The 12645-nt window shown below is 44.0% G+C and overlaps 1 protein-coding gene across 1 annotated transcript in view; it reads right to left on the bottom strand.

The window, feature by feature from the left end:
• Positions 1-383: 383 nt before the first annotated feature.
• The window catches only part of Pxmp2 (peroxisomal membrane protein 2), a 16668-nt gene continuing 4406 nt past the window's right edge, over positions 384-12645 (bottom strand). The window contains 4 exon segments of the mRNA XM_033762688.1: positions 384-455; positions 6200-6319; positions 7574-7714; positions 7716-7737. Of these exon segments, the coding sequence (XP_033618579.1) occupies positions 384-455; positions 6200-6319; positions 7574-7714; positions 7716-7737 (355 nt within the window).

The following is a 12645-nucleotide window of genomic DNA, read 5'->3' as shown; positions in this document are numbered from 1 at the left end:
TGCAGCGCCTGTCGGAACGCCATGCCGCCAGCGCGCCTGATCTACGGAGCGCCGTGAGGGTCGAGCTTCCACGGTCTCCCACGCCCGGCTGACGGAAGTCTCGCTCTGCCCATGGCTACGCGAGAGCTGCTGAGAGTTCTTATAGTCTTCCGGGCGTCTGCAACTCTAGTTGAGCTGGGCCAGTTCGAGCTGAACGCTGTTGCAGGGATCGTAATGCAGGGATGGGCGTTGGAGGTGCGGGACGGGACAAGGCGGACTCCAGGGCTCTCCGGGCTTGTTTTTTTTTTTTTTTTTTTTTTTTTTTTGGTCGGGGGGATTAGGACCTTGCGCTTGCTAGGCAGGCAGCGGCACCACTAAGCTAAATCCCCGGCCCTGGGCCTGTTTTAAATGCGGGCGCTGGCTGAGGAACACCGAGACCTCACGGCTGGACTGTCCAGCCATCGGTATTCCAGACGCTACAGGAGCCAAGAACCAAACCCTTTCTCCTTCGTCTCAACAGACTGCTTATTGTGGTGTCTTCAGCATCCATCTCATCGCAATCAAAAGATCTGAGCGAGGGCCGGGGATTTAGCTCAGCGGTTCGGTGGCCTGCTTTGCAAGCGAAAAGGACCCGAGTTCAATCTCCGGTACCAAAAAAAAAAAAAAAAGATCTAAGCGACACAGCAGGCGGAGTGTACCATTCAACGCTTTTAGGTCTTTACGCCCCAAGTTAAGCCCCTGGCCTTCCCGCTGAGCTATGTCCCAGCCTTTTTGAGACAAGGTCTCACTAAGTCGCCTAGTTGCCCAGTGTGGATCCAAACTGACCATCCTCCTGCTTCAGCTTCCCAGAGTGCTGGGATGACGGGTCTACATCACCATGCCTGACTTTTTAGAACTTTTTATGGATTCATATTGTCCAAGGGCCGGAAATTTAGCTCAATGGTGCTGCCACCTGCCTTGCACGTGCAAGGTTCACAGTTCATCCCCAGTACAAAAAAAAAAAAAAAGGATTCATATTGTCCAAATATAATTAGAATATTGGTCAAGACACCTAGACTCAAGTCTAAGAAAAAGTGCTTCCTTGTAAAACAATGTCCAGCTCATTGAACCGCTTAAAGGCATCCATTTTACATCACTTGGTGTCCAAGTGGGAGACTGGCAGCAGCCAGGAAATTATGGGAAACGAGCTGAGTGAGTGGTGTGTGATCTGTGCTAAACCAGAAGTAGGGCAATAAGAATTTACATTACTTAAAAACAAAGCTAGGGTCGGGATGTAGTTCAGTGGTGCCTCACCTGTCTGGCAAGCACAAGGTCTTGAGTTTGATCCCTGTTACCAAAAAACAGACAAAAGGCTGGGAACTCTCCATCTTGTTTAACCCTGAAGTCTCAGAGGCTGGGGAACTCAGCCTGCTGCATCTGAATCCAGACTCCCTCTTAGTAACAAAGGGGTCTTGCCTTAGTTTCACCAAACGTGACTTTTGCAGAATTAAGTAATGCTGTCATGTGACATTCTCCAAAGAGTTCTGGTACAGAAATCCAAAGGGAGATGTTAGATCCACAACTGATCTCTAGAACTGAAAAATGGACTGTTGATTTTTTTTGGGGGGGGTACTGGGGATCAAACTTGGGTCCTTGCATTTGCGAGGTAGGCAGCAGCACCACTGAGCCAAATCTACCCAGCCCTGGACTGTTGGTTTGTTTAAAAATGAAGTCTCATTGCTACCTTGCATGGCTGGGCTCAAATTTTTGGGTTCAAGTAATTCTGCCTCAGCTGCCTGAGGTGGCTAACCAGCATGCACCACTGCGCCCAGCTGATCTCTGGAGTTGAATCTACAGACTTCTGGGACTCAGAGCCTTCATTCTCCATCATTGCCAGGTGGATGGGGCTCACTGGAAAGAGGCAAGCTGAAGTTACGGCTGGGATCATTGTGTTATATATCAACTGCACCAGCATCTGTTACTCTGGTGAATGCCTCAACTTCCACTGGGAACTACCCCATGCCAACGTACACTAAACCTAAACAGCAGGTCTTTGAGGGAAAGCAGATGTTTATACACCCTTGTTCACAGGTGCAAAGATCACAAATGTCCTCTGTAGTGAAATGGGCATTACTGAATATGGTGTTTACAGCAGTTGAGACCAGGAAATACAGGGACAGTAAGTCATTTAAGGGCAAAGGCCTGAGTAAACTGAGATAAGCCCAACAAATTGGAGTATAAGGAAAGTTGGCCCTCCTGACATCAGAGGTTGGCAGCTACATTATTTCATTTTTTTGCTCCCACTAAAAGTGTCAGCAGTCTACATGTAAATCCCTGGACATGGACACTTTGGCATCATCTGTTCTTGGAGTTCCTCCTGGCTAGCAGGCACCTTCTGTGTTCTCTTTCTAAAATAAAGTGCACACAGTTCATTCTCCACTGCTGTGTCTGTGGATTTCATTCTTTATTGACTTAAGGATAAGAGCCCAGAGGGAAGATAAAATTGGTAACATAATATTCAGCCTTAAAAAGGAAGGGCATTTTAGGGTTTGAGCCCGAGCCCCACAAAAAGAAAAAAAAATTCTGACATGCAACAACATGGATGAATCTTAACAATCATAAAATACCAGACTAACTGGGTGTGGTGGCGCATGCCTGTAATCCCAGCACTCCGGAGGCTGAGGTAGGAGGATCACTGTGAGTTTGAGACCAGCCTGGGCTACATAGTGAATTCCAGGTCAGTCTCAAGTATGCAATGAGACCCTGTCTCAAAAAAAAAACCAAAAAACAAACAAAAAAAACAGACTGAGTAATTTATCAACAGTAGAGATTTATTTCTCACCACTCTGAAGGCTAGAAAGTGCAAGACTAATGTGCCACTGGTGAGGGCCCAATCTCTCTGCCCCTAAGATGGTATGCCTGCTTCTTAATCATTCAGATGGGATGGGGTGTGCTGTGTCCTTACTTGGCAGGGACAGAAGGACCAGCAGGTTGAACCCTCTGAAGCCTTTTATATGGGTATCAGTCCATTTATCAGTGACATAATTATGCCCCCAAAGACTTAAAACTCTTTTTTTTTTGGTGCTGGGGATTGAACTCAGGTCCTTGTGCTTTCAAGGCAGGTGGCAGAACCACTGAGCTAAATCCCCTGCCCCAGCTTTTTTTAAATTAACTTCTTTCAGTACTGGGGTTCAAACTCAGAGGCACATTAGCATTGAGCTACACTCCAGCCCTTTCTATTTTATTAGTGTTTATTACTATATCTGGTCCGTGTATTTAAACTCTGGCAGATACCATTCTTTTGTTTGTTTGTTTGGTCTTTTGAGACAGGGTCTTGCTATGTAGTTGAGACTGACCTGGAACTCACTATGTAGCCCAGGCTGGTCTCAACTCACAGCGATCCTCCTGCTTCAGCCTTCCAAGTGCTGGGATTACAGGCATGCACCACCATGCCCAGCTTGGCAGATACTATTCTAAGTGAAATAAGTCAATTAAAAATAAAAATACTGTGTTGATTCCACTCATACAAAATGCTTAGGCTCAATTTAAGGGAGATAGAAAGTGGGACTGAGTTGTTAGGGGCTGGGGAAAGGGAAAGGGAGCTGTTTAATGGGGACACTTTCGGTTTGAGATGAAGTCCTAGAATGGATGGTGGCAATGGCTGCACAGCATTGTGACTGTACTTATGTCAATTTATGTCACGTTATTTTACCACAATGAACAAAAAAAGAACACACCTGGTTACACGTTTCTCCCAAGCAATGGAAACTCCTAAGAAATCACATTCACCATGGAAGTAGCTATATTGAAGGTGGCTTAGTTATATTTGTGGTATGGGGGGGGGTCAAACTCAAGACCTTGTGCTTGTGGCGCAGGCATGGTGCCACTGAGCTAATTCCCCAACCCATGGCAGTTTATTGAGATTCTTCTTGGGTTCAAAGCAGCACCCAGCGCCATCTCTCAAGATTGAGACACTTGAGGCTTTTGTTTCTCCAGTCCTTATTTTGAGGCACTGTGAATCACATGATTTAATGTCAGGAGTCCCACCTGTGTTGGTCCCGGCTCCCTCTGGCGTGTGTTCCCCAGCCACATGCACTGTGCATCTGAGGTCCTTCTCAGGCCATTGTCACTTCCTCAGAGAGGCCAGGTAAGCATATCAGCCCTGGGTCCAAACAGCACTCGGAACTGCCAGGGGAGTCAGACGGAGGTGGCATCATCGAGAGGGATCGGCTTAGTTGGCCGTTTCCCTGCCTGTTTTTCTACTTACTGAGTTTTAGTTTGTACCCAGCTCAGTGCTAGACCTTGCAGAGGCAGGAGGACAAACTGTCTGCTATGATGCAGATGCTCAGACAGACAGCTGTCTCTCTCCCCCTTCACCAAACATTGTCACTGGTGCTATACCTTGGTACATGTGTCCTCCCTCTGCAGCCTGCTCCAATCACCTGGCACCTGCCTCCATGCACAGTCATCTGCTGGTGAGTGCTATCTGTCTGGCAGGTGGGTGCTAGGGACTGTGTGGCAGCTGTGAGAGCTGACTCCATCCTCATTTCCAGCCAACGTCTCTCTGTCTACACTGGACACCACTCATTGACCTGCCTGAATTCAGAGGCCTCATGCAAGCGCCAGTCTGTATGCCTGGAGGAGCCCCACCCCCTCGCCTCTTTGGGGTGCTCCAGGGTACCCCACATACCTATGCATCCAAAGGTAACCACATCTGCACCTAACATAGCCATGCTGCCCCAGCTTTCAGCCACTGTCTCTTCTGTTTCTCCCTACCTCTTCACAAATTTTCTATTTATTTGTTTATTTATTTGTTCATTCATTCATTCATTTATTGTTTTGATTTTTTGAGACAGGGTCTCACTATGTAGTTGAGACCGACCTGGAACTCACTGTGTAACCTCAGGCTGGTCTCAAACTCAGCAATCCTCCTGCCTCAGCCTCCTGAGTGCTGGGATTACAGGCATGTGCCACCATACCCGGCTCTATTTATTTTTTTAGAGCCAAGGTCTCACTATGAAGCCCAGACTGTTCTACAAGTCACAATCATCCTCAGCTACCACACATGGCTCCCTAACCTCCCCAGAGAACTTTCTAGATTTTTTATTTCTTTTAAACTCCCCCATCCTTCAATGAGAAGGAATCCAGCTCCTGAGGCTGCTCTTGGAAAAGTCACTGATTAGCTCACTGTGAATACTAGACACCTTTTTATTTTGCTTCAACTCCCTGCAGCTTCTGCTCTGGCTGGCTGGCTATTGTGTCCACACACCCCTGGTGCTCTCTGCTGCATATGTGTGTGTGTGTGTGTGTGTGTGTGTGTGTGTGTGTGTTTACCAGCCTGCCTCTGTCCCCACCCTTCCCAGCTTCTTCAGGATGTTCAATGCTGGATCTCCCTGCTCCTCCCTGCATGGCAGAGGTGAAGCCAGCCTGCTTGAGCTCTTCCCAGGCATGATATTCAATGGAGTGCAGAAGCAGGTTCCCACACAACTTGGGGCTACAGCCCTGACAGGCCTGCAGGCTGCCCTGGGCTGGAGACCTACACATTGTGAGGACCCTGCCATCCCCACACCTGCTCTCTCTGGACCTTGCAGAGGCTCCCAATGTCCAGCTCCCAGTGACATCTGATTGGGGACCCATGCTGGAGGAGCGGTCTCAGGTCACTCAGACTCAGCAGGGTCGTGACACCTGTACGTGCCACGCCCTGAGCTCACGAAACCTGGAGCCATCGAGGGTACTGGCAGGCTGGGTGTGATGACAGCAGCATCCCCAGAGCCCTGGGTCCTGCTCTCCTGTGTCCCCACCAGCCCAGTATCAGCCCAGTGCTGCCACTCTCTGTCCTTCATTGGGCAGTAGCCTCCAAAGACTAGATTCCCCCAAAAGGGATGTTCAAGTGCAGCTCAGTGAGCTCCTGAGCCCAGCAAGCCAGAATGTCCAGAATGACTTTGTTTTTTGTTTTTGGTACCGGGGATTGAACTCTCGGGACCTTGCGCTTGCCAGGCAGGCGTGGTGCCACTGAGCTAAACCCCAGACTTACTATTAAGCCACAGGCTTAATAGTTCAGGCTGCCGACTCTGAACTGAATCTGCTAAATGCATAGATGCCACTGGATAGGACCAGGAAGACCCTGTGTGGCTATTCAGCTGCAAACCCAGGACACAGGCACTCGGGGTGGTGACAGAGGGCTCAAGAGAAAGCATAGCTTGCTGGCAGACAGTGCACACAAGGCCACGAGAGGCCTCACCTGCAGGGGCACATAGTAGATGTTGATGAACTGCAGTGGGGTCCATATGTGCCAGTTCATCTGCAAAGCAGGCCAGAAGTAGCTCCTCACCTGGGTGGCAAAGACAGCAGTGTCCTTCCCCTGCAAGGGGCAGAGGTGGTGAGTGGCCACGCAGGCCACCCAACCTGACAGTGAGTGATAAAAACTCGTGTTTTGTTTTCTGAGACAGGATCTCACTATGCATTTAAAACTGGCTTCAATCTTGTAACAATCCTCCCGCCTCCATCTCCTGTGGGCTGAGATTACACAACTGGATGGAGGGTCAGATTTGAACAAATGAAGTTTTAGAATTTTATATGGAGAACAACACTGTCAATAATTTTGCTTATGTAACTTTATTTATTTGGTACTAGGGATTGAACTCGGGACCTTGTGTTTTTGAGGCAGATGGTAGATCCACTGAGCTAAATCCCCGGCCCTCCTCTTATATAACTTTAAATGTTAACTTTAGGCAAATATTCTAACTTTATATAAAATTTAAAATTTGGCGGGGCACGGTGACATACACCTGTAATCTCAGCACTCAGGTGGCTGTGGCAGGAGGATCACTGCAAGTTCAAGACCAGCCTGGGCTACACAGTGAGTTCAAGGCCAGCTTGAACTACACAGTGAGATCTTGTCTCAATAAATAAACAAATACCTCAAAATGTAAATATTTGCAATCTGTATTTGGTGAAAGATTGATATTAACACATCCAAATATTCAAATCAGTAAGAAAAAAGTGAACACTAATGCAAAATAAAGTTCAGGAAAGAAATAACAGCAGATAGACATTCACAGGAGCATTCAACCTTATAAATAAAGATATACAAGTAAATATAATTTTTCACCTATAGCAATGATAGTGAACCTTTTAGAGCTTTCAATGATACAAATAGCCCGCTGCAGCACACATGCCATTGGTTTACCCCCACTGAGCTTTAGGATTCCAGACTTTGAAAGACTTCTATAGTATTATGACAGCCTTTTGCTTTTGGTGCCATGGATTAACCCTGGCACCCTGGTGAACACTAGGGACACCTCAGCACCATATTTTATGAGTGTATAAGATAAAATATACAAGACTACTAAGCAACAGATTATACTAGAATATAGCTGTCAAAACAGGGCAGCAACTCCAGGATAGAGCAATACACAGGCTTATTATCAACACATTCAGTGTGGGGCCCTCAAAGCCAATCAGGGAATGACACATACCAGGATACCCGTGACTGCTGATACAGGCCACCAAAAAGTCTGTGATTCCCCTAGGGACAGGGTACTGCTGACACTGTGATGATCTGCTGTTTAAATTCACAAAGGAAGATGCATGAGTTCAAGCTGAGTGCACCCACCTCCAACGGGCTCATGGTGAGGAAGAATAGCAGCAGGAAGGCTGGGGCAAAGAGCAGGCGGTCCAGAAGCAATCTCTTCATGGTGGCCAAAGGAACCTCAGGAGGGACCCAGCGCTCCAGGAAGAGGTAGAAATAGTGGCTTTAGCAGACCTGTGATAAAGAACCTGAGGCCCACAGAGGTATGAGCAGGACTGGTTCTCTCCACTCCTCCCCCACCCCTCCCCCACCCCCAGGTCATGTCTAATCCCAATCCATCCTGGTCCTATAGTGCCCCCTGCAGGTGCTAAATGAGGGTGCATCTTAAAATTCAGAGGGAAGCTGGATGATGCCTCTGATGGTGTCTCCTCATATATCACTGTCTGGGGGCAACACTGCTTTAAACACTCTATGGAAAAATGACTCAAGTGAGCATGACTACAAATATAGAAAAAGGCTTTGTGAATTCTAAATTTAAAAAATTACTCTAGGGTGAGGGATGTAGCTCAGTAGCAGCGTGCACAAGGCCTGGGTTTAATCTCCAGCTATGGGCTCTGGGGGTGGGGAACAAAAAAAGCTGGGCATGGTGGCACATGCCTGTAATCCCAGCACTTGGGAAGCTGAGGCAGGAAGATCAAGAATTCAAGGCCAAGCTGGACTATATAAAAAGACCTTATCTGAAAAATGTCAAAACAGTCAACATAGGGCGCTAAGTGGCTTCCCCATCCCCCAGAGGCCCTGGCCTTCATCAGAGCAGACAAGTGGGGACTGCCCAGCCGCATGGGGTCCTCTGCAGCATTCCCCCCACCTCCCCCATGCTCTCGGCCTCCTGGTTTCGCAGCTACCTGGACCCACACTGCAGAGGCACAGGTGGTCATAAAGGCCATTGTACTGAGCTCCAGAAGATAGAACAGAAGTAAACTACAATAAAGGCACATCAGACCTCCATAGTTGGTAAGTTGGAAGGATCACTACCTTCCATCAGAACTTGGACTATCTTCAGGGGAAGGGCAGCTGGAACCTGCCATAGAACCTTGTAAATTGAACCCTGCAGGAGGTCAGGAAGCTTAACTTGGGCCTTGCAGTCAGAATTCAACTTGAATCTCAGTGGTCTACTGTTGGGTAGCTGAGACTATATGACTTAGTTCTACACAATGCTGCCCACATTGTCTATTGTGACAGCAGAGATACACCCTGAAAGAGGCCCTTCACATTTTTTTCTTTTCCTCTTATTTTTAATTTTAAAAAAAATTTCCCATTCTTCAAATCCTCCTTTTTTCTTTCTTCTTCTTCCTACTGTCTCTTGCTCTCCCACATTCATCTCCCTTTTTGTTCCTGTTCCTGCCCTAATTTGGATTTCTTCTTTCTTTTTCTTTTCTTCTTTTTCCTTTGCTCAATTGTCATTAGTTTCAAAGGAAAATGAGTACAATTTATAGTTTGCCTATTATTGTTAACTTCTTCTATTCTTGTCTTTTTTTTTGTTTTTTGTTTTTTGTTTTTTTTTTTGGTACCAGAGATAGAACTCGGGTCCTTGCGCTTGCAAGGCAGGCCACCGAACTGCTGAGCTAAATCCCCGGCCCTTCTATTCTTGTCTTTGTTCTTACACTCTGTCTTTCCCTCTTGTCTTTAAAAGTTTCCTAGAGTTTGCGAGATCATCCTGTGTCCCTGGCTTCACTTGAAAACTCCTATTCTTCTACCTATCTATTCCTCTCCTCCCAACTCCTTCTAAGTCCCCATCCTGAAGGGTAAAGTTGCTATATTGAAGAGTTTATTCAGTATAAACGTATTTTGGGCTGGTCCTCAATTTTGATTTAATTCACATGGTTAGAGGGGATAGATTAATAACTAACACAAATTGTCAATTTCTAAGCTATACTTGATGCTGATTGTATCAATTGGGCTAAAGGGTTGTGATTGATTTAATCAGTTGTTCTTCCTGATATTATGAAAATGAGAATGTCTCTGAGTCATCAGAGACTCAAAACCTAAAGAGCAGCTATATCAGGAAGATTGAAGTACTAACCCAGGAATTAAACCAAGGACAGCACCAACAACAAAAATAAAAATGAGAAAACAATTAAGGCACAAATACAGACTTCCAGTTCACCAATGGCAAATTCTAGGGGAAATGAGGTGGAAAAGTCTGACAATCAACCACCAGGACTCATAGCACAGGATGTAACAATCAGGCTCTAGAAAAATTCAAAAACAAATAATTTCCCAGATAACTACAGAGATGGTGAGCACAATGAAAGACATGATTAGAGACTCTAGAACAGAAGCAGACAAAAAAAAGCCATGAATGCCCAGCATAGGAAAGAAATGGAAACCATGAATGCCCAACATAGGACAGAAATAGAATTATCCATGTAACAGATTCAAACAGATATCAAGGAGATTAAAATCTCTATAGAAAGCATTCACAGAAGAATGAATGAATGTGAAGATAGAATTTCAGATATAGAAGATAGGATTGCAGTCAGTGACTATGAAAAGAGAGATTTCTTAAAACAGTAAGGGATCATGAGAAATCGATCCAACAACTCCTAGATGATGCAAAGAAGAATAATAGAAGACTGATAGGAATCCATGAAGGAGCAGAAGAAAGTATAAATGACTTAAAAAAACTGTTCACAGAATTAATGACAGAAAACTTCCCAAACAGAGGGGAAGAATTTGACATACAGATAAGTGAGGCATATAGGACTCAAACTAGCCATGATAAAAAAAAAATCTACACCTAGACATATAATAATCAAGATCCTTGGAACCCAACAGAAGAACAAAATACTGCAAGCAGTTAGAGAAAAGACACAAATCACATTCAAAGGAAAGCCCAACAGAATCACAGCAGACTTTTCAATACAAACCCTCAGGTCAAGGAGAGCCTGGAGTGAGGTATTTCAAGCCCTAAAAGAAAACAACCTCCAACCTAGACTGATGTATCCTGCAAAACTTTCTTTTAAAATTGATGGGGAAGTAAGATACTTCCATGACAAAGAACACCTGAGGAACTTTGTGAATACCAAACCAGCACTCCAAACAATTCTAAACAATATCCTAGAAAAAGACAATGAAGGTCACAACACCATGAGGCCCAACAGAGCAAATCAATTAAGCAAGGCAAGAAACTAAATGGGGGGGATTAAAAAGAGCCACCAACAGGATAATAACATGATGATGATAAATCAATACATATCAGGTATAACCATCAATGTTAATGGCCTTGATTCACCAATTAAGACAAATAGACTGGCAGAATGGATTAAGATGCAAAATCCAACAATATGTTGTATACAAGAAAAACACCTAGTTCAAAAATAAACTCAATAGACTGAAAGTAAAAGGATGGAAAACAGTTCTCCATGTGACAGGAGCCCAGAAAAAAGCAGGGTTAGCTCTTATTCACAGACAAAGTAAATTTCAAACTAATTAAGAGAAACAAAGAAGGCCACTACATCCTCGTAAAGGGAACAATCCAAGAGGGAGAGATGACAATCATAAATATATATGCACCAAATATTAATGCCCCAACTATATAAAACAAATATTAAGGTATATGAAAAAACAAATAAGCACTAATACAATTGTAGTGGGAGACCTAAATACCCCACTATCACAAAAAGACAGATGATCTAGACAAAAAATACACAACAAAATACTAGAACTGAACCAATCTTTTGAACAAATGGACTTAATAGATGTCTACAGAGCATTCCACCCCACAAAATCAGAATATACATTCTTTTCGGCTGCACATGGGTGATTCTCCAAGATAGACCACATACTAGCTCACAGAACAGGTTTGAATAAATGCAAAGGAATCAAAGTTATCCTCTATATATTATCAGATCATAGTGCAATCAAGCTGGAGATCAGTAGTATAAGAAACCATAGGAACTTCACAAACACATGGAAATTGAACAACACTCTCCTGAACAATCAATGGATCAAAGAGGAAATTAAAGAAGAAAGTCAGCTTTTATAAATAAATGATAATGCCCATATAACATTCATTGTTGTAGAACAATGAAAGCAGTTCTACATGAAAAATGCATAGCAGTGAATGCCCATACTAGGAAAACAGAATGAGCTCAAATAAACACCCTAATGATGAATCTTAAGCTCCTAGAAAAAGAAGAGCAAGAAAAACCTAAAGCTCATACAAGGGGGGAAATTATAAAGATAAGAGCAGAAATCAATGCAATGGAAACTAAGAGAATGATACAAAAAAAAAATCAATGAATCAAAGAGTTGGTTTTTCAAAAGAATAAATAAAATCAATTAAACCCTTTAGCCAACCTTGTCAAAAAGAAGGAAAGAAAAGGCTCAGATCCATGCACTTATGAATGAAAAAGGTGAAGTCACAACAGGTGCAGCAGAAATCCAGAGGATTATCAATACCTACTTTGAGAATCTGTACTGTAATAAAATGGAAAGTACCAAAGAAATGGACAGATTTCTAGATACTTACGAATTACCAAAGTTGAACAAAGAAGATAACAAAATTATAAACAACCCAATTACAATCAATGAAATTGAAAACGTAATTAAAAATTTACCAACAAAGAAAAGCCCAGGTCCTGATGGCTTCACTGTTGAATTCTACAAGACATTTAGAGAACTACTGCCACTACTCTTTAAACTTTTCAGTGAAATTGAAAGAGATAAAATACTTCCAAATTCATTCCTGAAAGCAAGTATTACTTTGATTCCAAAACCAGGGAAAGACCCAACCAAAAAAGAGAACTACAGGCCAACCTCCCTAATGAACATAGATGCAAAAATCCTCAATAAGATACTGGCAAACAATATAGAGGGTCATCAAGAAGATCATACACCCTGACCAAGTCAGATTTATTCCAGAATGCAAGGATGGTTCAACATATGTAAGTCAATAAATGTAATACACTATATTAACAGAGTCAAGGACAAAAACCATATGATCATCTCAAAAGATTCAGAAAAAGCATCCGACAAAATTCAACACCCATTCATAGGGCCCGGGATTTGGCTCAGTGGTTTCACTGCCTGCCTCACAAGCGCAAGGGCCCGAGTTTGAGCCCTGGTACCAAAATAAAATAATAATAATAATA

This window comes from Fukomys damarensis, unplaced genomic scaffold (genome assembly GCF_012274545.1).
Source record: "Fukomys damarensis isolate Sample0158 unplaced genomic scaffold, DMR_v1.0_HiC HiC_scaffold_12, whole genome shotgun sequence".
Lineage (NCBI taxonomy): Eukaryota > Metazoa > Chordata > Mammalia > Rodentia > Bathyergidae > Fukomys > Fukomys damarensis.
This window is presented reverse-complemented; position numbering and strand designations above follow the sequence as displayed.